Source organism: Cheilinus undulatus, linkage group 8 (genome assembly GCF_018320785.1).
Source record: "Cheilinus undulatus linkage group 8, ASM1832078v1, whole genome shotgun sequence".
Classification (NCBI taxonomy): Eukaryota; Metazoa; Chordata; class Actinopteri; order Labriformes; family Labridae; genus Cheilinus; species Cheilinus undulatus.
The window spans coordinates 49,137,868-49,163,347 of NC_054872.1; the positions used below are offsets into that span (position 1 = coordinate 49,137,868).

Genomic DNA, 25,480 nt, shown 5'->3' on the forward strand with positions numbered 1-25,480 from the left:
AGTGCTCTGTAACCCGGCATAAACAACAGCAGACTGATAGTATCGTACAGAGCTATATGAACCTCTGAGCTGCATGGTAGGGCAGATGTTGAAGTAGAAAGACGGTTGTTGTTGGCATCTAAATAATACAAAAACATCATAGTAGCCTGCAGGGTGGTCTGCATTGTCTGCACAGAGCATAAACAAGGGTTGACCCGGGTGGCTGCCAAGGTTGCGTCATCTTCTTTATTCTTCTTGACAGATTTGCAAACCAACTATGCATACTGCCACCTGCTGTATCAGACGGTGTACAAACAAGCGTGCTCAGGTATGGAATGATGTTACTGAAGTAGACGAGGGAGAGGGAAGCATGAAGCATGTTCTGAATGGATTATCTTTGTAAAAACAAGGCATACAGGCAATATATTCAATTGCATCGCCAGCTGTTTCAGAGAAATGCCCGCAGAGGTCTGTCATATAAAGTCTTCCATATCATTCAGTGTTTCAAACACACTGATAACATGTGGGTGGGCCACCCAGGTTTAGGTAAAGCCATCCGAGTATTATTGCTATTCTTTTATAAAGTCATATACAGTCAGTAGGGTTGTTCTGATTCCATTACCAGTATCGATACTGCTTAAAAAGGAGGTATTGGTATCAGTGAGTACACCAGTTCATGCACCGATTTGATACCGTTTGGTTTAGCTCAAAAGAGGTTTTACCTCTTGAAGCTGGCCATCGTGTTTTCCCATTGATGCTATTGATGCCTTTGAATCACTTGCAGCAGCATTTTCAGCCAGCCCGGAACTCGTGTGACTTTTGTGGACTTGAATTATTAGATCAATTTTATCAGTTTTATCAAATTATGTTGGTTTATTACTGCGAATGCTAACCGCCATATTGTGTACTCTTTGTGAGGGTCTGTCAGCCAGTTGCAGGCTGTTCTATAATCATGTGATGCTGCCCTAATAGAGCACGATATAGAGAGAGATAGAGAGAGCCTGTGATGCAGCCCCCTGTATTATTGTTATTTTAATATTTAGCAGTAAAACTCAATAATCAGCAGAGAAACAACTTTAGGGTCACAGAGATTCTGTAAGTTATGATGCTATTTGTTGATTCAAATATAGGTCTGAAATAATTTGCTATTCTACACTGTCAGTCCTGAAAGTTCACACTGGTATCTGATCAGTACTCGGTATTGGCCGATACCCAACACCTTGGCATCGGAATTGTATCAGGAAGGAAAAAAAGGTATCGGAACATCCCTAACAATCAACATCTTAGAGTGCAATAGAGACATCCAAAGATACATCCCTCCAGTACATGCACAAATGACTCATGTTAGAATTTAAGCTTCATATGCCATCATTTCGACAAGTTTCTTCAACTAACTGCTGCTGATAGTATCCTAGACTCCTTCACTCCAGAATGCTGGTTGTGATTTGCTACTCAGTGTTGATTTTGTTGACTAAAACTATGACTTAAAATGCTAGTTAAAAACCTTTTTTCCATGAGGAAGATGGGACCTAGAGTAGCTAAAAACAGATACGACCAAAACTCTAACAAAAAGTCAGTGTGACTTTTGTTAAAGATTTAATTTTCATCAGACCTTCAAAAACCATCATATTTCTTCACCTTGGGTAAATATATAAAAATACAGAACAAAGAGAGCATGAGCTTTTAGTTAGCATGATGTGACTCTCCAGCTCTCTCTAGCTTTTGTAGGGTAGCAAGTTTGATTTGGCAATGAAAAAAAAAGTTTTGACTAAAATTAGATCACATTAAATGGACAAAAGCTGGATTAAAATGAGTCTTCTTTTTAGTTTTTGTCTACTGATAAAGACAAAATATAAAAGGCGGGAAAGGTGTGACTAAAACTAACAAACTTTAATCTTAAGACTTGGACTTAATTCAAAATGGCGGTCAAAAATTAGTATGCTTCCTCATCAGCAATAAGCCTTCACACATGCAGCTCACTCGCTATGACCTTTGAATAATGATCAAAACATTTGTGTAATGTTATCTGAACATGTTTCTGAAATGTTCTGTTGATGAATACTGTCAATAACATACTGGCCACCTCTCCCCCTAAATTCAGCATCATTCTCGAGGAAATGTTGTCATCCTTTCTCAAATAAAAAACAGAACAATCTTTCCCAACACCGTGTGTGTGATCCTCTTACATGCAGTGGCATGCTGTCCCAGGATGTAGTCCTGATTTTTTAACCATCTCACTGTTAGTCTCTTATCATGGTAAGGATCTAGAAAGCTCACCCTCTTGCCGACCACAAAGCAAATCACTGTGGGTGAAAACCACCACTAAATGCCTGTAATGTAAACTGACTAAGTCATTATGGGACAGCTAATCAAAAGTGACGTGTGCAGAAAACATCCTCATGACTGTTCAGCTGGGACTGTCAGCCCTCCATGAGTTAGAGGTACGGGAAGGATGGTGGGAAATTACCACCAGACAGCAGATAAAGACCAATAAAACCCAAATGAGGCTCTGGTAAGGTCTTTTATTATCCTCCTAAAATTATCCTAAAGCCTTTTCAGCCCAGATCTGCCTGATTGGTGATGATTATGATGAGGTTATACCCAAAAATCAGTGGGCGTAAGGTAATAAAATAATTTTTTTTAAAGGTATCCTGCTACCTTAGTACATAGTACTTTATTTTTATTTAACCCTGACACAGACTTTGATATTGACAATCTATCACACCTATTAAAGAGTAAATAAACCCCAGAGTTTCAGCTGAAGGGCATCGACCTTGGTTTTTCAGAAAATGACTTCAGGCTGGTCACACACTTGATGAATGACTTATGGACAAATTCAAATACATTTTCATCTTACAATCCCCTGAGTGCACACACTTAAAAACTCAGCCAGATTGTGAGACCACTGAGACCACACACCTGCCAAAAACCTTGTGGGTCACATGACTTAGAAGAAAAACATGCAACCCCAGTGGGACAGTACGGGGTTGTGTTGGCTGAGAAGGCGGCGTATGATGCAAAAGAACAATACAGAGGTGGTGCACAAAGTGAAAGAGTCTGCAATATTACAATAATATGACAATTATTGCCTTCCTATCAATGCTTTGTGTACTTTAAAACAATAATATCATTAAAATAGTGGAGAACTAAATACCAGAAGAAAAAATAATCAAGCTCTTTCATTATTATTGTCATTATTCACACTTCCTTCTGCTTGCTTGTGGTTGATTGTGCTGAATATCTCCTGCTGTGGTCTCACATCCACTCACCATTTTATGTGGAACATTTACAAGGCGGACTGGAAAAATTCCCGGTAAAGTTAGAATGAACAATTCTGTTGTTTGGGCAGCTTGAAAACCTCAGGAAGTTTTCAGGAGTTTAATGCAAGTTTAAGATATCAAACATGATGAGTTTCTTTGAAATAGTCTCGTGCTCAGAAGATAGAATGATGCATTAAAGAGGATTCGAACACCCAGACTGCACCCTGACCATGGGTTATAATGTGACCAGAGCATGTGAGCAGACTGAAGTGCCTGCGGAAGGGTTTGTATAGCAGGCAGAGCTGACATTTAAAAATATGGAGCATCTTGTTTTCCAATTTAGTCCCACAGTGGTTTTTAAAATATTTTTTATGCATACAAAAGACATCAATTAAAAAAAACAGCTTTGAACAAATTTCAGCAAGACAACAAATTGTTCAAAAGTGTCTAAAATCATCTGCTGCAAGCTCAAATATGGACACTACATTTCACCCTTACAAAAGATTCTGCAGGGGAGATTTTCCAAAAAGCGCCCTGAGGGTGCTCTAAAAAGGTGAGTGGGGGATAATGGCAGCTTTGCAAGCAAGGAAGGAAATTCTTCATGCCCCACACCAGTCACATGCCTCTGAATATTACACACATAACCTTCAGAAAGATTAAGTTATTTCCTGTTGGCCACTGTTATCAGCCACCACAGGAATGCTGAAGTGCAAGTGATGCTGTGAACTTTTCTATCTTACAGGCCAAAAATAACCTCATGGTAATCTAGTATTAAAGCAGGGATATCTGTTCCAAGTAAGGCCAACATTGCACAATGTGTTTCGTACTTAATGTCTACCAGACCTGAATCCAAACCAGGAACAAAACACGCTTAGAGGCTGTGTAAAACATCAGTAAAATGTAAATTTTGGTGTGAGTGTATTCCTATAAAAGGGGGGGGGGGCATCATATATTTTGAGAAACATGCATTAAAGTTTAGCAGTTCCCCTGAGTTTTCTTGTACTTTTTGTCTTTTTTATTGGAAAACTAAATGTTACTGGTTTCAGTCTAATGAACTGAATGCACTCATTGATACCCGTTTCGAAACCACTGCAACAAATATTGACTTCCTGTGGCAATTTTGTTTGGGACATTTTATAAACATCAGTGTTTCTGATGCAAAGCTCATATATAACAGTCTACAGGTTGAGAAGTAAAGAGAAACTTTTAGGAAGCAGAGACATTTCTGAGTGCCTGTGAACTGTACGTTTTGTGTTCACATTTGTCTCTCTCAATGAAAATTAACAACAACAAAAAGGAATATGATGAAATATGTTTTACCTCCTTATCCTTTTTGCCCATGTAAAATGTGAAGCTTTAATATTTCTGGTGGGCACAAAGAAGCACCATTTCAGATGTTATCAAACAAAATCCTCAACTTCCTGCACATTTGTGCCGAGATGTCGACATCCGTCCAAGTTCTATAGAAAATTACTACTGTGAAACAATCTGACAATAACATCTCAGTTCTCTGAATCACTGCTTTATTTGTAACTAGCAGTGCTTCCTCTCTTAAAATCTCGTCGTTGATCACCTCCTGCTGGATGCTGTCACGCTGTCTCTGCTCAAAGCCCCTTTTTTCTTTCCTAACCCTCTAAGTCCTAAGCTACCTTTTAAACATTTTATCTCTACTGGACTTACTGTCTTACAAAGTTTTGTAAAACATTAACCCTGTGGTGCACAGTCAAGCTTTGAACACTCTTTTATCAGGACAACCTGTGCTTTAAGAACATGTGTGCTGCAGTAAAGTCACTTGAATTTAAAAAAAGCTATGGGACTATAAGGACAGAAGGGAAAACCACATGGAAAATTAAACTTCAAAGATTTTTTTGTATGTGTGGCACACAGTAAACAACAATGAATAAGGCTTTTTTGCACAAACATGTCCTTCCACCTCTTAGGGACCAAAAGTAAAAAAAAAGATCATTCTGAGACAAAGAAAGTCTTCAAAATATTCACTTGTTTACCAAAAAAAAAAACACTCCTTGTCCTTCTATGAATTGGCAAGCTATTATTCAAAGCAGATCATATTTGCAGAGACACAAAGGGCCACATCACAGCCTCTCCTTGTCTCTTTCTTTCCAGTATTCCTACTCAGGCCATCTACTGCATAGCTCTGAGTAGCTCTGAGAATAAAAATATGCAGTTTGGTTAAGCATGGTGCAAAAGCCTGCCATTGGTTGTCACAGCCCATGTGACAGAACAATATGTCAAATATCATAAGTTTTAGAAACCATTAAAAAAATGGATTAAACCCTGGATAAACGACATTCAACATCGGAGGATGTAATCTTTTAATTCCCCGGGAAATCCCTAAAGTTCCAGGCTCAATGGAGAAACGTCTGTAAGAGCTACAAGGATGTGGATAGTGTCATTAGAACGGCAGAGGGCTTCCAGAAGGAAAAAAAGTAAATGGATACGATTTCCTGTTCAACAGTTATTTAAATTTTTTGTAATCTGTGTCTCTTCTTGCCATATACAACAACGTTGGTTCCAAATGGTCATTACTGATAGAGTTTGGTATGACAATAAACCATTTAAACCATGTGATATTGAAAAAACATCAAAGTATTAAAGATGGTGACAACCTTAGATTATGTATTATAATTTTTAAAATTCATGTTGCACAAAGGCATGTAGGCATTGATTAGAAGCATGATTTTGGTGTGCTAGCAAGTCCCACTATCACTTTAGAGTCTCACTTCAGATAGAGGTAAAAAATTCAGCAGTGCAGGTTACTGAATGACCTGTGGGCAGGAGAAAAGGTGCCAGGTGATAGACACCTTCCAGGAGTTTCGATTGGTGCATCAGAAAATCAAGCACCTCACTTCAGCATATAACCATAGAAACTGCTTTCATCTTACAATAGATGTGGTCATTCGTGAAAAATAGCAGATGCAATGAGGTGTGCAAAATGGTCTAATACATTTGAAAAAGCTATCACCATAACCACTGTTTATTGTTTCACATACCAAAAAAGCCAAACATCGAAGGGTTTTCATTGTTTGTCTTTCTCTCAACATGCTGTACTTCCCTTCATGTGTTTTTTTTTAAATCGTTCATCAAAAACAGCAATTTTAAGACTTCGTGATGGACTTTTTCTGCACAAAGTCAAATCCTGCTGTTGAGTGGGTAAAGCAGGACATTAAAGCCTCAAAGAGATATATGTGCTGCATGAAGATACCCAACCTGAGGTGTCAAACGGAGAGGTGGACACACAATAGGGTCTAATCATGGAACTGTGAAAAGGAAACCTGCAAGGATGGGGATCAAGTACCCGGTTGGTAACTACACACCACAGAGCCAGGCGCGAACCAGCAAGAGGAAGGTGGTGAAGGAGGCGTGAAACCCGCGCTCGGGTTACACAGAAAGACTGAGTCACTGACAGGAAGCTCGGCATTTCGTGCAGGATAGTCCGCAAGAGCCAAAGCAGGGAGAGTGTGCTAAGTGACAGCTACTTCGATGCATTTTTAAATAGCCAGCGATGAATAATTGAGCTGGTGGACATACAAAGAAGGAGCTATTGATCCCCCAGGAGAGAAGCGTGATATTGCCTGGATGAAGACACTTTCTTTTCAGTTGGCGTGACACCTTAGCTGGCACAGCAGCACATGGTGACACAAAGAGAGTGAGGTGTCATTAGGATTCAGGTGAAAAGAGATGGCTCGCTCTCGCTGAGTGAAAAGAGCAGCGGAACTCAAGACGTCGCTTAATTGGTGGAGGGGATTCAATCTGCCTAATTGATGGTCAGACAATGGACGGAGGGGTACAGTACTGTCAGTCAAAAGGAGTTTCCGTGAGCCAAGAGAGGTGAGAGAAAGCGTTTCCAATGAACTCTGAGACCATCCATTCGTAAATTAAAATTCCAGCCTCATTTTTAGCAGTCCTCATTTTCTCTAAAGTTGAAATGCACACCTGTGGAGGAGAAACTCCATCATGAGACACTGAATTGAACTCTTAATTATTTATTGGCCAAGTGTTGCGTGCAAGGTTGACCTGATTCTCTTCACCATGCGTGCATCTCTGTTTTAGTGCCAGACTATCTGACCTTAAATATATTTAGTATCAGAATATTTGACCTTTAACATGATACCTGCAAAGTCACATTGATGTTTCATCTCATGTTTTTTTGGATGATTCACTGAAATTAGTCACATCCAGATGTTTAACTATGTTAAGCCAAGTTTAGGTTTTAAATGGCCACGTTTATAGACATCAATATCAATATGAAACCATGTATTTGGCATTTCTGACTCCACAAAGTTGGGCAATTCAATTGTCTTCCTAGGAGATACTATTTGTTGGCATCAGGGGTCTTCAAGGGTCTTCAGTGAACGTTTGACCTGAGATACAGTTTGGGATAGGAGCTCAAGTCCAAATCATTTTACCATCACTGATCAGGGTCACGTACCACCTCCACTTCTGGAGGACATGCTGATTGCTATCCCTGGATTGGGAGTGAGTCCCTGCCTAAAATCAAGGACTTCGAGGTCTTGTTCACAAATAGGGGTAAAATGGAGCACAAGACTAAAAGAAGGACTCGTGGAGCGTCGGCAGTTTGGTGGTCACTGTGCTTGGCCATTGTGGTGAAGAGGCAGTGATGCTAAAAGGCAATGCTTTTGATTTTGATCTACAATCCAGCCCTGAACTATGGTCATGACCTCTGGTTAATGACCAAACAAATGAGATTGTGGATACAAGAAGCTGAAATGAGCATCCTTTGGACCCTAAGAGAGAGGATGTGAAGCATGAACATCCAGAAAAAGCACAGAGTGAAGCCACGATTCCTTTGCATTTGAAGGAGGCGGTTGAGGAGGTTCAAGCAACGGATGCGGATGCCTCTTGGTCGCCTCCCTTTGGAGGTCTTCCAATGCACATCCAATCGGTAGGAAACCCCGGATGGACTCAGAAACTGAATGTCACCCACTCATGCTGCTGTAGATACCATGTACCACTGTAAACAGGTAACACGTGTGAATGAGAGTAAAGCTATTTTGTTTGTCATTATCATTTTGAGAGAAATAAAAAAGTCCAGGTGAAAGAAGTGAGATTTATTAAATCATTCTTTTGTGATCTTATGCTCAGACGAGAGATCAATATGTCATCACTGTTTGTTTGGGGGGGGGGGGGCTGCAACACCTAAACATGCATTTTACTGCATTATCTCTTTAATGTTGTAACACTGCAATATAATACAGGCAATAAAAATACTGTGATATAAATATTAGGCTATATCCCTCAGGCATAGGCCCAAGATCAACTTTTCTATAAAGCTGTCAAGATTAATTGCATTAATTATGATTAAGGTCTACAATTGTGCATTATCTTTTTTAATCCCAACAAACCTTGTGCTTTATTGTCCCTTTCAGCAGACTTTAGTTAAACCACTCCAGTATCTCCCTGCAGCCATAGTGATGTAAAATAAGACCACCACTGCTCCTTCATGTCTCATTCCTCTGTAAAAACTCACAGACAGCTCAGTGGACAAGTCAATAGTCATCAGCACCTGTGCTACCAAATACCTGCTTTTCTTACTGCCCCCTTATTTCCTTTACAATCTATAACAAGTTCCTTCTTTCGTATTTAGTTCAGGTTAAAATCCTTGATCTACCCATGAAAGCAGGAAGTCAATTACCCTTAGTTTAAGACAGTTTTGAGTCAAAAATATCTGAATTTGATTAAAAAAAAGGGTGCAATTAATTGTGACTGACTACAGAAATTCTAAGATTAATTGTGATTAATAATGTTAGCTTTCGATAGCCCTAGTTTTGTTACAACTACTTTACCTTTCATGATTTGTTTGTAAAAGGTCATACCTCCTCTGTTATTAATTTGAGATAAATTTGGCAATGTTCTATTAGACTTTTGAGGGTTATCTTGGATAATGAAGATGCTATTTCTTTACAATATTTTCTTCACACTTTTCACTGTTAATTGTTGTAAATCAGTGTATTTTTCCGGCAGTAATTACCAAAAACAACACTTCAGATACTATGAGGCATAGCAAAACTTGACAAGCAAGCAAAACTAACTGGATGAGAAGACAAAACTACAGGTGAGATGGAAAAATTGCTTCATTTGCACCTTTTGAAACTATGATTCAAAACTGAAACACACAAGACAAACATCATTTCATATAAACCTCCATCTGACCCTGCATAATGATGCAATGATAAAGTACATTTCCCAAAACCACATGAGAGAAATTCACGGCATAAATCTGTTTATTCTCTTGGCTTTAGCAGACTGATTACAAAACTTTAGGGGTTTTTCTTCGTCAGTCACAGATCTAACAAAGATCATTACTGTAAGGCGTCGGTGCATGTTTCCCCTCACACAACAGGCATGTCACCTGTTGCCTCTGGCATGAGCTGTTTCCAGCATTCCCATGTTTTGTAATTGTCTGTGTAGTCACCACCTCCCCCTCATCTCAGTCAGCCATTACAAGATATCTGCCGGGCAATAAACATGCACTTTTCAAAGCACTCGGCTTCCTCAGCACCACAACACAGAGTCGGCTGGAGGTGGACCGCCTGCTCTGACACTGAGGGTTTGTGAGTAAGCACTTAGTCACGGAGCAGGAACAGAAAAGGGTACCTGTACGACAACAATGTAAGCAGTCTTTAAAAGGAGGATAGTAATTTTCACTTTCCGCACAGGGAGACGCTCGGCCCCCCCCTCAGGCTCTTTGAATCACAGAGTGGCGTCACTTCTGGAGCAGGAAGATCCACTGGCAGCCAAACGAGTCCCACAGCCTGCCAGAGCAGAGGGCGCGGTGGGGGCGACACGCACAAACATGCAATAGTATACAAGGTAGGGCTCTCAAGTATCATACTGAACAATTATAAATAGTTGTAATGGGTCAAGGAGGAGAAGGATGGAATTGAGGAAAAAATGTTATCAACCATTAACATTTATAGCAGAAATTTGTGATACTTTAATATACAGGGCATTCAGAAAGTATTCGGACCCCCTCCACTGTTTTTAAGTTTTTTTGCTGCAGCCTGATGCTCATTTTCATTAATCCACACTCAGTACCCCATCATGACTAACTGAAAACAGGATTTAAGGATTTTTGCAAATCGATCAAAAAGAAAAACTGAAATATCGCCTTGACATAAGTATTCAGACGCTTTGTAAAGACACCATACATTTAGTTCAGGTGTCTGCCATTTCTCTGATCTTTGCCGAGATATTTCCACACTTTTATTGGAGTCCACCTGTGGTAAATCAAATGGGACGGACCCTGCCCTGCGAACATCATTGGTGCTGCTATTTGTTGCTGTAATTAGGGCCTTATAAATCAAGATTTCTTATTATTTGGTTTCGAATATTTTTACTAATCATATCATCATCTCAATTTAGTCCTGAAAAAACAGCTGTAAATCCATGTCAAAATGTTTGTTTGCAGTATTAGCATGGCAGCACTGCCTTGACTCGAAACTAAGAAGAATAATACAGTGTAGCAGAAACTTGATGCTCTATTGAGGGCCATATTTAACTCAATTTAAAGAATTCTTTGGGGGCCGATCAAAAATGGGCCACGGGCCATATTTGGCCCCTGGGCCATAGTTTGGACACCCCTGTGTTAGTGTGATATTTCATCTTTTAATTTTTAATACCTTTGCAAAAAAAATCTAAAATTTTGTTTTCACTTTGTCATGATGGGGTACTGAGTGTAGATTATTGGGGATAAATATGATTTTTTTTTGGCTGCAACATAAGAAAATTGAAAACAATGCAGGGGGTTTGCATTCTTTCTGAATATGATGTACACTCTTTTTAAAGAGTTAATATCACTGCATTTCAAAGTCTATAACGCTATCTCTACCACTTCTTGGTAAGTACCCCCTTGCCCCTTGAAAGAGAGTTACAGGGAGTGATTATTATTTTCCTCCAACAAAATGGAAGCGCATGGAATTCCCAGCTTTGTTTTCTGAGAATCACACAATCCTGTGTCCTGACCTCAAGAGCTGATTTTTGTTAGACAAGCTGATTAACTCAACCAACCAACTCGAGGGTGTCAGGTCAGTCTTATGAATTTGAGGAGATGCACAAACTAGTACTGAACAATTTGCAAAAATAATCTAATTGCAACTTTATTCCCGATATTGCAATTAAATATGCGATTATTATTAGATTATTCAACTTATGCATTTTTCAACAATTTCAAGCAGTAAATAAATATTATAGCCTACATTCAGTCAGGAACACTTATCATACATTTTACCATTTCATTGCAAAATGGATATAGCCTACAGTTCTGCTCTAAAGATGCTACCTGGGTTAATCAAGCAGCATGCTTTGACTTTCCAGAGAGCACGGCTAGAAACCCCCATATGGATGGACACATAAAGGACGATGTGTATTGAAAAAAATGAAATTATTTCAGAATCTTAAAAAAACGCAGATGAACTGAGCGCACTGTTATCATCTTGTAGGAACAGCACTGTTCAGCAGTCTTTAGATCTAGAAAATGAAGATGAAGTTATATGTAGGCAAGCGAATCACAGAGTGACTACATTCAGCACAAGAATGTGAACCGGACCTGCAAAGGAGATTGAGGTTAAGTGTTCTTAACTTTAGACAAATCAGCTGAACTACTTTAAATTTGTGTTTAATAGGAATTGAAACATTACTAGAAATACACTTGTACATATTTTTTGAAATATGCAAACCAAATTATTGTGTTTTCAATTTTTCTGTTATGCATTCATTTTCTAATTCCTGTCCACTAGTGTATAAATATGTTGCCTCTTTTCAGGTTTGAAATACACCATGACTACTGCTACTAATTTCTGATTTTTGCCATCATAATGTAAAAGGAACTGAAGACGTTTCAACAAGGAGGGGGAGACTGTCAGAGGCTAAAGCTTTTTTGTGGTCCAAGGTGTGGAAAAGTTTGAGAACCCTGACTGAAATCATTAAAAAAAACAACATAATCTCACAGATTTATGTAGAATGTGAAAGAAAATCTTGAAAGGAAAACTGATTATTTCATTCTACAGTTTGAGCCCCTGTAAAGCACAAAATGACAAAAACCAAAGACAAAGAGAGTTGGCAGAACTATTTTCACCGCCACGACATAAGGCAGACACACACATTCACACACACACATGTGAGTCCCGTGGCCATGAGGTGTCCTTGTCTCCATGAGGAGTGCAGGCCAGACGGAAATGAGCCCTCTGTTATTTGGACTGAGTGTTGTCATTAATTCTGTCTGCATCAAACACAGCACATGTTATTTACACTAAAGACCACAATCTGCCTTTGAACGGACTCTGAGTGTGTATGTGTGTGTGTTTGTGTGTGAGTCTGTTTGTGTGGGAGGGGGGGATATTTCCCCTGTGTAAGCCGGTCTACTATAAGTCACCAGGGTGACTCCTGGGTGCCAAACTGCTTTGTTCTCCTACGCATTCCTGCACCTTTTTCCATCACTACAATCTAAATTTATCTTTATCTGAGCTGAGTAGCTCTGTTTGGTCCTGTTTGGTCTCATCGCAACATCTCTGACTAGTATAACACTAACAATTCCCAATCACATTTTTGAATTTCCTGAAGATTTTTGCCAAATCAAATCTGTTTTTAATGCCACATGCAGCTCTTCTATTAGAGAAGCTCAGCCTTAGCTTATTTTTCTGTTGGTTGAAGGACTGCACAATCATCAATAATATAAAAATTGCACTCAAAAAAGTCAAATGTTGAACATGGTTTAAGTTTGAACACAAAACAGTAGTCTTTTTTACATATGCACTCTTTATAATTTGGTTGAGTTGGTTATTCATACATAAACTTCACAGCGGGAGGCTGTCCTTATCAAACAGGAGGGCCTCCTGCCTTTATATCAGCGCTGCATGCAGTTCAATACTTTCAGTGTCAACAAAAGAGCAGAAATTTACACACTGCCTCTGTGCTGGCATTTATCTGTCCATCTGGGTCACTCTTATGAATGCGATATGTGAAGAACACTTTCAGAGATTTCTGTCAACCTTTAAACAAATGTCCACTGTCACTTAAGGATGAAGAGATTATATTTTGGTGGTCAGAGGTAGAAAGGTCCAAGTCAGTAGGCCTCATGCTCACCATGTGAACTTGAATGTCTCAAGAAAGCATTAAGAGATTTTTTCCCATTTTTTAAATATAATTATTTATTATTTATTTATTTCAATTTTTTTAAAAGGTCACATATTATGCAAAAATCACTTTTTCAGGCCTTTCTAACAAAAATATGTTCCCATGGCCTGTCCACAATCCCCTCAAGTACCTGAAAAATCCATTCCCTCTCCCCCTCTCTTTCTCCACCTTTCATAAAATGTGTGCTTAAACAAGCCGTTCTCAGATCTTCCCCTCATGATGTCATGTGGGGAGTTAGCCCCGCCCCCAGGATCGGTTTGCCCTCCCCACCTGGAAGAAAGTTCCACCCTCCTCATCTGATCCTCCTCTCATTAGGAGAGCCACGTACATTTAGCCACATACATTTTCTGAAAGGGGCGGAGTCAGACAGCTCAGTAACATTTAAAGCCACAGACACAGAAACAACTTGTTCTGAGCAGGGCTGAAACAGAGGGGTTTTTTGACATGCAAAAATCCAATACTGGAGTGTTTTTTTTTTTAGCAACAAACTTCACAGGCATGTTTTGAGGACCTCTGAGACCAATATAAACTTGACTTAAAGGGGTAAAATATGTCCACTGTAAACAGGAAAGCCTTAGTGAGATTATGAATCTCATTTACAAGAATGTCCTAACCAAAACAGGCAGCAGCACATTCACAGAGTTACAAACACGAAACATTAAACATAAAAACACTATAAAACCCAAATCAACCAATCCTGAGTCACAGATCAGAAAGTCATCAGTCATAACATCTACATCCTGATACATCTTCCTCCCATGCATTCAATCTTCCTTTAAAACAATTTAAAGATACCAGCTCCCCAAGACATAAATTTTCCCGCAGAAGATTCCAGGCTGCATGAACGGCGTTCCTGAAACTCTTTTTACCCATCTCAAGACCAACCTTGGACACAGATAGCAAAAGTAAATCCTGTGACTGAGTCACAGAGCAAAGACTACAGAACTTTTTACATAAAGAAAATTACACAAGTAGGATGGAAATAGATTTAATTAAGCCTTATAAATAAGGATGTGACCATTATTAAGCCTACATGTGGTCAACCAACTCCATCATACAGAATACAATGGTAAGTTACGAACTTTAGATTGGTTATAAACCTCAGTGCCCCATGGTACACAGTATCTAGAGATTTAAAGCGTTAAGAAGATGCATGCATGTACAGAATTATTGCATAATTTTGCATTAATGTACTCTATGGCTAAAGGATCAGCTGGTAAGATTTTGCAGGTCAAAGGTATAATATAATATAAGGCTTCTATGAATCCACCTACCCAGAAAAACAGCACAGCCCTTCTTCTTGAAGGGCCATACTGTCATGGTCCAAAAATTAGATACAGCAGCAGTTCTTAATACTGCGATTATCAAGTACACTTTACTCACAAAAGACTAAGAAGATCCAAATTCTAAGACATATACAGTCACGAACATGAGTTTTAGGAACGTAGGACTCTAAGGATTCATCATGAGGCCTGATGTGCCACAAACTGGAGCTGGAGAGAAGGGAGAAGGCAGCCAGAGTCAAGCTCAACAGCATCTCTTTTGTTCGGGTCTTTTTACAGACGGATATACTCCCTAGACAGCCAGCAGTTTTCGGGGCCTTGGGACGTCCACACCACAACCAGAGGCTCATGGCAAGTCTACTACCTGGCCAGATTGTATCCTGCTGTGCTTACTTGCCACACCCACCTTTTACTCTACCCTTAAGGTGTGAACTTACTTTTCACCAGATTTTTTTCCCATACCCCTGAAAATTTACAAGGACATCTAGAGCGTAACTAGGGTTGTATCAATCCTTCTTCCAGCTGATGGTCCCCTCAAGCAGCTTACTCATCACATCTTTGCCTTACCTTAGCCTCAGTTTTTGACCCAGCATGCCTAAAACTCAAATACAGTCCTGTGCATCGTTCCTGAACATTTTTGCATCCATAACTGATATAAACACAAAGTTACTCTGGACAGTGAAAGCTGTTGTACAAAAACTCTCATTATGAGTGTTTTCAGGCTCATCATGAACTGATTTAGTTTCCACTCTCTATTTTTTCAGGCCTTCTTTGGTGGTAAATATCTTGTGGTCTAAAAGATAAAACCCAAACCATCTCCACAACAAACCAGACTTTTCAGGAATGATACTTATTTTCTCCATGTTTGTTGGAAACAGGCTTTGATGGTCCAACACTCATGAAACAAACCGAGCTCATAAATGACCGTGGAAACTTTCAATTCAGTCATGAAAAACAGTCTGGCTTTCTTCAGCCCGTCAGCGCTTTTAAGGTTTTTACAGCTACAACAAGTGCATGTTTGAGAGGGCGGGTTAGTGTTGGTGAGACTGGATGTTTCAGCCGGCCACTTTAAAGTGTTATGTTTTATTACCAAACACAAGAATGCTTTGTTGAAGTGTGAACTTGTTTATTTACACGTTGAAGATGTGAAAGTAAAAACAAAAGCATTTATGAGCTTTCAGAGCTTCAAGCAAAAGCAAAATGTGATTGACAGCTGTAGTCCCGCCCGCTTTGTTGTGCAAAATGTAAATGCAGCCATATGTGGAGCTGAGCCCATCTTATTAGAACTTGTCACGCTCAATAATAAATCATCTCAGAGAGAAACAGGAGGATGGAGAAAGATGCATACAAACATTACACTGATCTCCTACAAATCTATGTCTGTTTCATAGGATGACACTCTCCTCATTAATTAAAGCTATGGCTGGGCAATATAGAACAAAAATCATAAAAAAAAAATCATGGTTTAGATAGATGAATGGCAATACAGGGCATGTATATCAAATACCAAACCTTACAAAGTTGATGGTGCCTCCATCGTGTAAAAATTCAAGCTGATACTCTTGTCTCCATCAGAGACCAGACCAATCAGCATCACTTGAAGGAACCAGGCAGTGGCTACCAGATGGGTTCAATTAAAACAGCTGCAAATCTGTAAACAATGGTGGTTGGTGAAGAGAAGCATTGATGCAACTATAGCAGCAGTTTGGTCACTGATAATTAACAAAGACAGCAGCTGCTGGTTGAGCTTCTACTATGTTGTTTACTCTCCAGGGTGGCACATGCCTACTGTGTCATATATTTTGTTGTGCTAAATGATCCGTAATGATTGCAACAGACATCACGTTTGTTCAACCACCCTCTGAGATTTTCTTTCAAAGCTTTTCCCCTCCCAAACTCTGCCTATCGGGTGTTGCTCAGATTAATGTGAAATACATCCCACGTCATGGAGAGGTGACGCATCTATCTGGCGTGTCAAGTTATCAAACCTCCTACACACACTCCAAACTGTACAAAACAAGTTGGTACTCACAATAGTAACATTAATCATAGCTTCTATCTGCTGCCAGCAAAACTGAAAGCAAAGATACTGGATGATTTCATGTTTCTTCAAACATCAGAAAGTCTGGAGTTGGACATGAGTCATGCAAGATGTGCAATAAACAAGTTAAAACACTGCAGCAACACCAGTCTTTATTGATACACAACACCACGCTGAGCTGTAAGCAAAAATAGCCAGGCTTTCAGGGCTGTTCTGTGTCGTCCCAACCAGCAATGAATGACGCTATTCAGTCAAAATTTCCCTCAACTTCTACACGGGATCAGGAGTTCATAAGCAGCACTTTATTTGTAAAGACAAATGCTGAACAGCAGCGCTGATAACAAAGGGTTCATTAGGCAGAGTAGGTAGCGCTGTTTAATCCTCACTCATCAGTTCATTCCAGAAACTGCTGTGCCATTTTATGCAGATGCAAAGCAAAAGTCATCCTTACAAATGCAAGTGGGCTTTTAGTGAAACTAAAATACTTCATGAAAAGTGTGAAAGAAAACAGCAAGAGAGACGACAGAGTGATATATATTCTAAGTTTAAAAAGTTAAATACTACTGTATTTGATTTTATTTATAGCTAAGTGATTATTTTAATTTGGTTTAATCCCCAAGGATCTGAATCGAAGTTTTTCAAAGAATAAAATCTTTTAAACCAGTGGTTCCCAAAGTGGGCCGTGGGCCGCCTCAGGGGAGCGCGGGGTCACGGCAGGGGGGAGGCAAGGTAAGGCAAGGCAGTTTATTAATGTCACTTCAGATTCAACAATGTTATTGTAGTTCTAATCCAAGACATTGTCAGCATTTTGGAGTGGAGTGGAAAGGAGTACCGACTGCTAGGCATGAGAGCATTGAGATTATTCCTTTTTCTGCTGTTGCCTCAATTACTAATAAAAATAAATAAATAAATAAAACTGGACATTGAAAATGAATTGAGAGTGGCAGCCTCACAACTGCATCCAGGACTCAATAAGATCACCAGATAAGCCCCCAACAGTCAAAAAATTATTGCCAGTGTATAAATCCTAAAGATGTTTATTAAGTTCTTATTTTCAGTGAATTGTTCATCTTCAGTGCGTCAGATTATTAAAATGTAAAATTTTAAGGTTTTAAGTTGTAGTAAATTTTAAAAAATGAGGAATCTGTGAGCAAAAATTGTGAATTACAGTATGTTTGTCATGCATTTTCATGTTTTCACATGTTGATATGTAAGGTGAGGGGTGGGGGGGCCTGAAAATATTTTCATTGGCCAAAGAGGGGCTCAACAGAAAAAGTCTGGGAACGACTGCTTTAAACTGTGGCTTTTCTGTTAAATTCTACTATACAGAACAGCTGTGTAGTGAATTAAGTGACTGCCTTGTTTATTATGACATGTTTATTATCCTAAATCAACATGGATCACAATATATCTCATATCATGGACTCTGTATCATGATACCAACCATATCATGAGGCTGTAGGAATCACTCAGCCCTACGGTGTTGGTCATCACGATGCAAACGCACAATAAATCAAATCTCAACCTTTCAACTCCACCTTTAAATGAGTAGAACTCTGGAACTACAAGGTCTATTTGAATGATCAAGGTACAGTAATGAAGAGGGCACTTGTGAAATTTGTTCAGAAGTGTAAATATGTGTATTTATGTTACTGGGTCAGAGTGAATCAAGTAGGTACACACATCACAAATGAAAAATTTCATTTTTGCCTAATTTTTCTTTTTGCAATTTTAGAATATATATTACATAGCAATAATGCATTTGAAGTCCAAAAATCTCCAGTAGGCCATAGCACCAAATCTTGACATTACCTCTTTCAACTTTTATGCCATTTATAAGGTCAAAATAAGAGATTTTAGAAAAGACTATTCAGCTGAAGTCCCCTCTTGTGCCATTTTGGCCCAATCTGGCACTATCTCTGCCATTTGAAAAATCTCAGGTATCAAACTTTTTTTTTTTTTTTTTCTTTTTTTTTTACTCATGTGCAATTTGTTTGTGTCTGTAGTACCAGTCACCATCCAGTTAGGGGGCAGAAGTGTCTGGCTATGTCGCACTACAACCACTTTGATATGTGGTCATTGATTTGATTCCTTTTTGAGTTGGATGTGATGCAGGTAAAAATGGTTTGTTGAGGCTTGTAGCTGAGCTTCTTTTGTTTAATTTGATGTGTAACGTGACTATTTCTGTGAAAAAATAGAGTGCACAGAGCAAGTTTGTTCGGATCAAGGCGAGCAGGACCAAATTTGGTCCGGCTAGGGCTTAAGAGGTTTCTGTCAGGATTTGTCAGTTGGTGTGTGGTCCCCCAATTTTCTATATCGTTTGCGATTTTGAACATCTTTCATTAAGCAAGGCTTTAAGTGAACAAATATGCTGAAAAAAAATTGGAGAAGTGGGTGAAACTGCTCCTTGCCTGCCATATTTGTACAATTAAGACAGCGTGCAAGAGTTTGCAAGCGCCTTTTGATTATTCAGAACAATAATTAACTAATATTGGGCATCTAGGACTTCTATTTTTGCTTGTATGGTATCAAACAGGTGTCAATATCATTCGATTTTTACTTAAAAATGCCATTAAATTAAGCATTGAAAATGATATCTCCCCTCTTAGACTTCATATTTCAAATGCCGTTGCATACTTCTGTTAGTATGAAAGCAGTCTTTTGTCGGGTATGAGGCCAGGTATCTTCTTTGTTTTGATACAAATGTCATTGTTTGACCTGACAACTCATCTGAAAATATATTGATAATCTTAAAAACTTGATGTTCTGCCCGTCCCCGTTCATTGCCAGATCTATTTTCTGCTCTCTCGCTGTAATTTAAACTTGTCTTGACAGGCCTGAGTGTTTTGATGCCAACACTGAACTCAGTGATGAAGAGAGAGTCTTTCTGTTAGAGATCAAGGCTAAATGTGCTCAAATTTACTAAACCCACTAGACTAAGAACAGACTGTCAACATGTTTTTGTTGCAAACATCCAGATGGTTTTCAAATTTTCTTTTCCTTTGAATTGGGCGAGACTTTTAAGTGTTCAGAAGGATTAAGAGGACTTTAAATTACATCTAAATACGCAGTTGTTTCAGATGATTTCCTCAGAATGCCAACGTTTACTAAGAAATATTGTTTCTAAGGAATTGGTGCAGTTTTCGACCATAAGAAGTCCAATTATCGTCCACACATTTCCAGTTTGTCCTGATCAGCACAGAAAGCCCCAACATTTGAATCAAAGCGTGGAACTTTTCACCCACTGTCTGCCGAGCTGCATGCTAATGTTTTCCAGGAAAGGATCAGCCGCTTATTCATCTCCTCTTCCTTCGTTTTTTCTCTCGTCCACAAAAGGGAATTTTTACCTGAGTCAGGATAAAACTGTGGAGGAAACACCCGACCTGAGGCTGTTTGTCTGCCTTCACCTCCTAAACGCAGACTGAACCCGGAGGCTCGCCCGCCGGCTCACACACCAGTTCCATGTAATCGTGGTAGAGTCACATGTATCAAATGTTCGAGAGGTGATGATTAACTTCCAGAAAGCACCGGGGCTGAGCAAGGTCAAAGACAGGTTTGACAAATCTCATGTTTTATCTGTGCCTACATGATTTAGAGACTAATTATTTCATCAACGGGTATGAGAACAAAGAAACGGCTTGTCTGGATGAGTTTTAGCTCCTGCTTTAGAGGTCAATTTTCCCTCTCTTTACTTTAGTGGCTTGCTTTTGCTGCTTTATCAGGATATTTCAATGTATTTGTGATGTACTGTGAGTTGTCTTTTTGCTAAAATGTGCTGTATCAATAAATCTGCCTTGACAAACTTGCCTTGCTGTAAATTAATAAATTCGTGTGCCACACTTGCATGAAAATGTGCCCAAATGGTTCCATAATAACAGGAGAAAGAGGGGTGAATTACAAGAATGGCTGGTTTGATTTGAAATGTGGATGTAAGCAACTACTCAGCTAAATTGTGAAAGAGCCCTTGGTAGTCGGCACCAGAACTACTAGTTCTGCTAACCTAATTATAAGTATTTTCTTGTAGCGAGAGAACAAGAAAATGCAAAGCACACAGAATGGATTGCACTGATAGCACCCTGTAAGAACGGGGCTGTTTGGCAGTATTTTGATCTGGAAAATGGAGATCAATTTAAAAGAAGGTTATGTCAGGTTATTCTTGTGTGTAACCACATTTAGCACAGAAACATGGTTGCTAACCTGCAGGGGAAAAATGAAGGCTTGAGATGCTAGAACTGCTTACATATGCTGCATTCTGCAAACTAACTTTGCATCATTTACACGCTGATGCTGGGAACAGTGGTCGATTTTGATTGTTTTCTGAGTGTTTCCTGAACACAGTAGGCAAATAAGCACAATTAAAATTTGACAATCATGCCAATTTTAGGTCTGATTCCTCCCTTGCAACAGAGGTCAAAAAAGGCTTGATTATCTGATGATATCTTAAAAATGATCTTGACAGATTGTACTGTAGTGCAAAGTGTATTAACAGTTTTTGCACCCTTCCTGATCTGCTCAGACTTTAATATTAAACATGCTCAATATTTATGATCAGAAATCTTGTTGTTTGGTGGGAACACTGAGGACAGTCAAGCAGGAATGTGCAGGGTTGTTACGTGGAGTAGAACCATAGCCAATCAGAAGCAATCACACCAAAAGAGGAAGCACAACAAACACAGCCATGGCAAGAATAGTAAACACAACACGCAAAAGGAGATAGACATCAGTGTTTATATGTGCACTGAAAAACACCTTAATCACACTGACTTCAACAGGAGTCGTATCCAGATTTCTACCACAATGGATGCAGCAGGTTGTTAACAGCTAGCCACATGTAGCAAAGTCACCTTTGACAGTGGAGATTTCTTGTTTTGAGAGTACAGACTCTGGCTGTTGATGAATGAATCAGTTTTTATTGTGTGCTGCCTTACTCATCTTGTTGCATACCACACACACTAAAAACAAGACCGTTAAATCAGTCATTACATGCCGTGAGGTCTCCCACATTTTCAAATCGGTTAAGATTTTCCAAGTCTTTTAGTGGTACCACATAAGGTGTGTAGTCTGGGTACCAAAGTGAGTTGCAAAGTGAGACCAAAAAAAAAAAAATTCCTTTATTTAATTAAAATAAGGAACAAAAGTGTGCTTTAAAAAATTGTCTTCTTACTTAGGTTGTCAATACTTTTGACTACATGAGTTTTAAATTATACAATCTCCATATTTCAATTTTAAATGGCATTATAAAATACTGAACTTTCAAAAACAGAGGTTTGAGCCAAAAGCTGCCACCTTTACAAAGAGAGATAACTGGCAATGCTTTGGTACCAAAATGTTGCATGTGGATATTTGTGCAGAGTGGTGTGGGCAAAGAAACGGCTTGGTTCTGCCACTTTTCTGCCTCTGATTGAATATGGTGATGTTCTGTACATGCATGCATCTTCTTAATGCCTTAAATCTTTAAATACTGTGTATCTATCTGTGCGTTGAGGTTTATAACAAAACCTTAAGTCCTTACCTCATCATTGTACTCTGTATGATCGAGTTGGTTGCTCTTCTTTGACCACAAGTAGGCTAAATCACTGGTACATCCTGATTTATAAGCCTTTACTACATCTACTTCCATCTTACTTGTGTGATCTTATTCATGTCAAAAGTTCTGGAAGCTACAGTCTTCGCTCTGTGACTCAGTCACAGGATTTACTGTTGCTCTCCGTAACCAAAGTCCGTTCTGAGATGGGTAAAAAGAGTTTCAGGTGTGCCGCACCTGCAGCCTAGAATCTTCTTCAGGAGACCTCATGTTTTGAGAAGGTGGTCTCTTTAAATGTTTTAAAGGCAGACTGAAGGTACTGGAGGATGATGTATGAGGTTGTAGATGTTTTGACTGATGACTTTCTGATCTGTGACTCAGATTTGGTATCTCTGTGATTTTAATTTTAATGAATTGATTTTATTATTTTAAATAAATTTAATTTTAATTGCTTTTTTAATTTGTTTTTTTGTGTCTGCGTCTTTGTTAAATGTGCTGCTGCCCATCTTTTAATCTCAGTGAGGTTTTTCCTGGTTAAATAAAGTCAAATAATAATCCTGCAGTCACATGCCAGTGTGTTCTTAGGCAAGACACTTAAGCCCAAATTTCTCCAAACTTTTGCGTCAGTGATGTTTGGACGTTTATAAATAGGGTTGGTCAATTTTATTTATTTTTTATTTAACTTTTATTTAGCCAGGTAAGTCCCACTGAGATCAAAGATCTCTTTTTCAAGGGGGACCTGACCAAGAATGGCAGCAATGCATAGTTTCAACAACACATGCACTCAAACTCACAGCGATACACAACAAATATAAACAACAATAATAAAATAATCATCAGTTGAAACAGTGTCATTCAGAGAGTTTGAATTCAAGAGTTTTCACTAAAGATTCAAAAACATTCAGAGTCACCAAGTTTTGCAATTTAAATTCAGTCTGCAGATTAATCTACACAAAAGGAGCAGAGAACCTAAAAAACCGTCTTTCCTAATTCAGTTCAGACTTTGGGAACAACAAACTGCACAAAATCCAACGAACGCAAGTTGTGCAATCCATCCTTCAATACTGAAGGCCACTTCTCATAGCAGCACTCACCATCAGTGTGTGAATCATGGGCAGAGCGAGAGGGTGGCTTATTGGGCTTCAGCCCTGAATCTTTCAGGTTGGTTGTAAGTATGTTGTTTATTTCTATTTGCATTTATCTAACATAATCAAAAATGATTGGGCCTTGCATGGAAATGCAATTTTTGAAGTAATTTTAAAAAATCAGTCTTTTCCTTTACTTTTAAGAACATATACAGAGGAGGATTATGGACATTTAATAGAAAAAAAATTCTATGCATTTTTTTAACTCTAAAAAAAGACAGAATTTTACTTTTTGCAGAATTTTGAATTTTTCTTAGAATTAAAAAAAATGCATGCCAATTGTTTAATGGCCCTAATATTCTTTCATATCTATACACTCTCTGAAGTGTAAAAAATACTTTTAACCTTGTTCTAAAAATACAATTTTCAGCATATTTGTGAATAAATAAATATCTCTAACCCCAATAGTTGTTTTTTATTTGCTTTGTTTTAAAACACAGAGCTTCAATTGTAAACTTTTTCGTCAAATTCCTACCCTACCTATGCAATGTTACTTAAAATATAAACTTCAGACATTTTTAGGGAGCAGAAGTGAACATTATTGGACTTCAGCATGGTGAATCATGATTTTAGAATGATAATGACAATTTTAAGAAAAAAAATGATTTTATCACTTAAGTATTTTTTTTAGGTTGAAAAACATTATTTTTGCCTAAATGATGCACAGATTTGTTGGCATGAATTTATTCTTTTTATTTAAAGTGCACAAAAATAGTGCATTAAACTGTCGGATATGTTTGTTTGGGCTTAGCCCCAGATTTTAAATATATCTGGCTCTGTCCCTAGTGCGAATGTGGAGTGAATGGGACTGAATGAATAAGTGTGACCTGAAGTGTAAAAAGTGCTTTGAAAAGAAGAATTCAGGTCCACTTACCAAGGTCTTTAACCATTTTTCATTACCAAAAACAAGAAAATACCCAATAATAGGTGCCTATGGCTTCTCCTTTACTGCTGTGGTATTTACACAGGTATTTACACACTTTGATTTTCACATGTATCATTTCAAAGTTAAAAATTCTTGTAAAGTGACAGTCCTACTCCCTTCAGCTCACTTTAACGGACCAGTCTGTAACCCTTTAAGGGTGCCTCGCGAGACAAAATGATTCAAAGTTTGTCAACTAGCTACATCTACTGGACTGACTGCAAACTGCTACACTCTGCAGAGTGTAGAGACTCTACATTTAAATAATAAGCTCACTAAGGATGGATGAAACTATTAAGTTTTGTTGATGTGTGATTCTGTATGTTACCTGGTATATCCTAAAGGGGATGTATCTGAAGCCACCCTCTTCAGTGGAATATTCCATCAGCTTCCTGTTCATGGCCCAAAACTGGTCAAACTTATCTGTGACACACAAAAAAACACATATGAATGACAAGTTAAGACTGACTGACACCTTCTGTGGAGGCACATATGAAGCAATCTCTATCATGTAAAATCTGGCAACAAGTTTCACATTTCAAATGTTTTCTTATGCAAAGATTCACATCAAAAACTCAGGTGTAAAAACTCTAAGAAGCTGAAGTTCTTCACCTAGTTTTACCATTTGCAAAAAAGGGCAAAACACAAGAATGGAGTTTAGAGGTGACACCTTGAGTGCAATTTTCATCAAGTCAGAGGTCATGATCAGAGATGGAAAAGCACCTCCTAGAAACATCTTTTTATCACATCTGTGTTCGCATGCCAGGCATTTTTACATTTGAACTTTGGTCATCTCCTTCAAGAGAATCAAAAGTGATTCCACCCAGCATGTGCTGGTTTCAGACCCTCCATCTCCTCTCACCTCTCGCTTTCGCACAAACCCTGTAAAAACCTTCTGTTTTCTTTCTGTTAAATGAAAGTATGAGGCGGTTCTGTTTCTCTGTTTCTGCTCTCTTTTAGATGTGAAAGTTATGCTTTAGAGAAGGTTTCATCTCTCATTTTTATTTGCAACCAGCAGCCAGCTACTTTTTCCTGCATGAATCCATAAGCTTAATCTGTGTTTCTGGATTCAGCGTATGTGCAGACACTTTTTTGGGAAATGCTGCAGCTACTGGAACAAAAAACCTTCTCCAAATAAAAGGTAATGGCATCA

At 38.7% G+C, this 25,480-nt stretch overlaps 1 protein-coding gene across 1 annotated transcript in view; it reads right to left on the reverse strand.

The window, feature by feature from the left end:
- Window positions 1-25,480, reverse strand: part of atg5 (ATG5 autophagy related 5 homolog (S. cerevisiae)) — a 63,264-nt gene that overhangs the window by 25,705 nt on the left and 12,079 nt on the right. Inside the window, exon 6 of the mRNA XM_041793867.1 lies at window positions 24,656-24,750. Within this exon, the coding sequence (XP_041649801.1) occupies window positions 24,656-24,750 (95 nt within the window). The remainder of the gene's footprint in view (window positions 1-24,655; window positions 24,751-25,480) is intronic.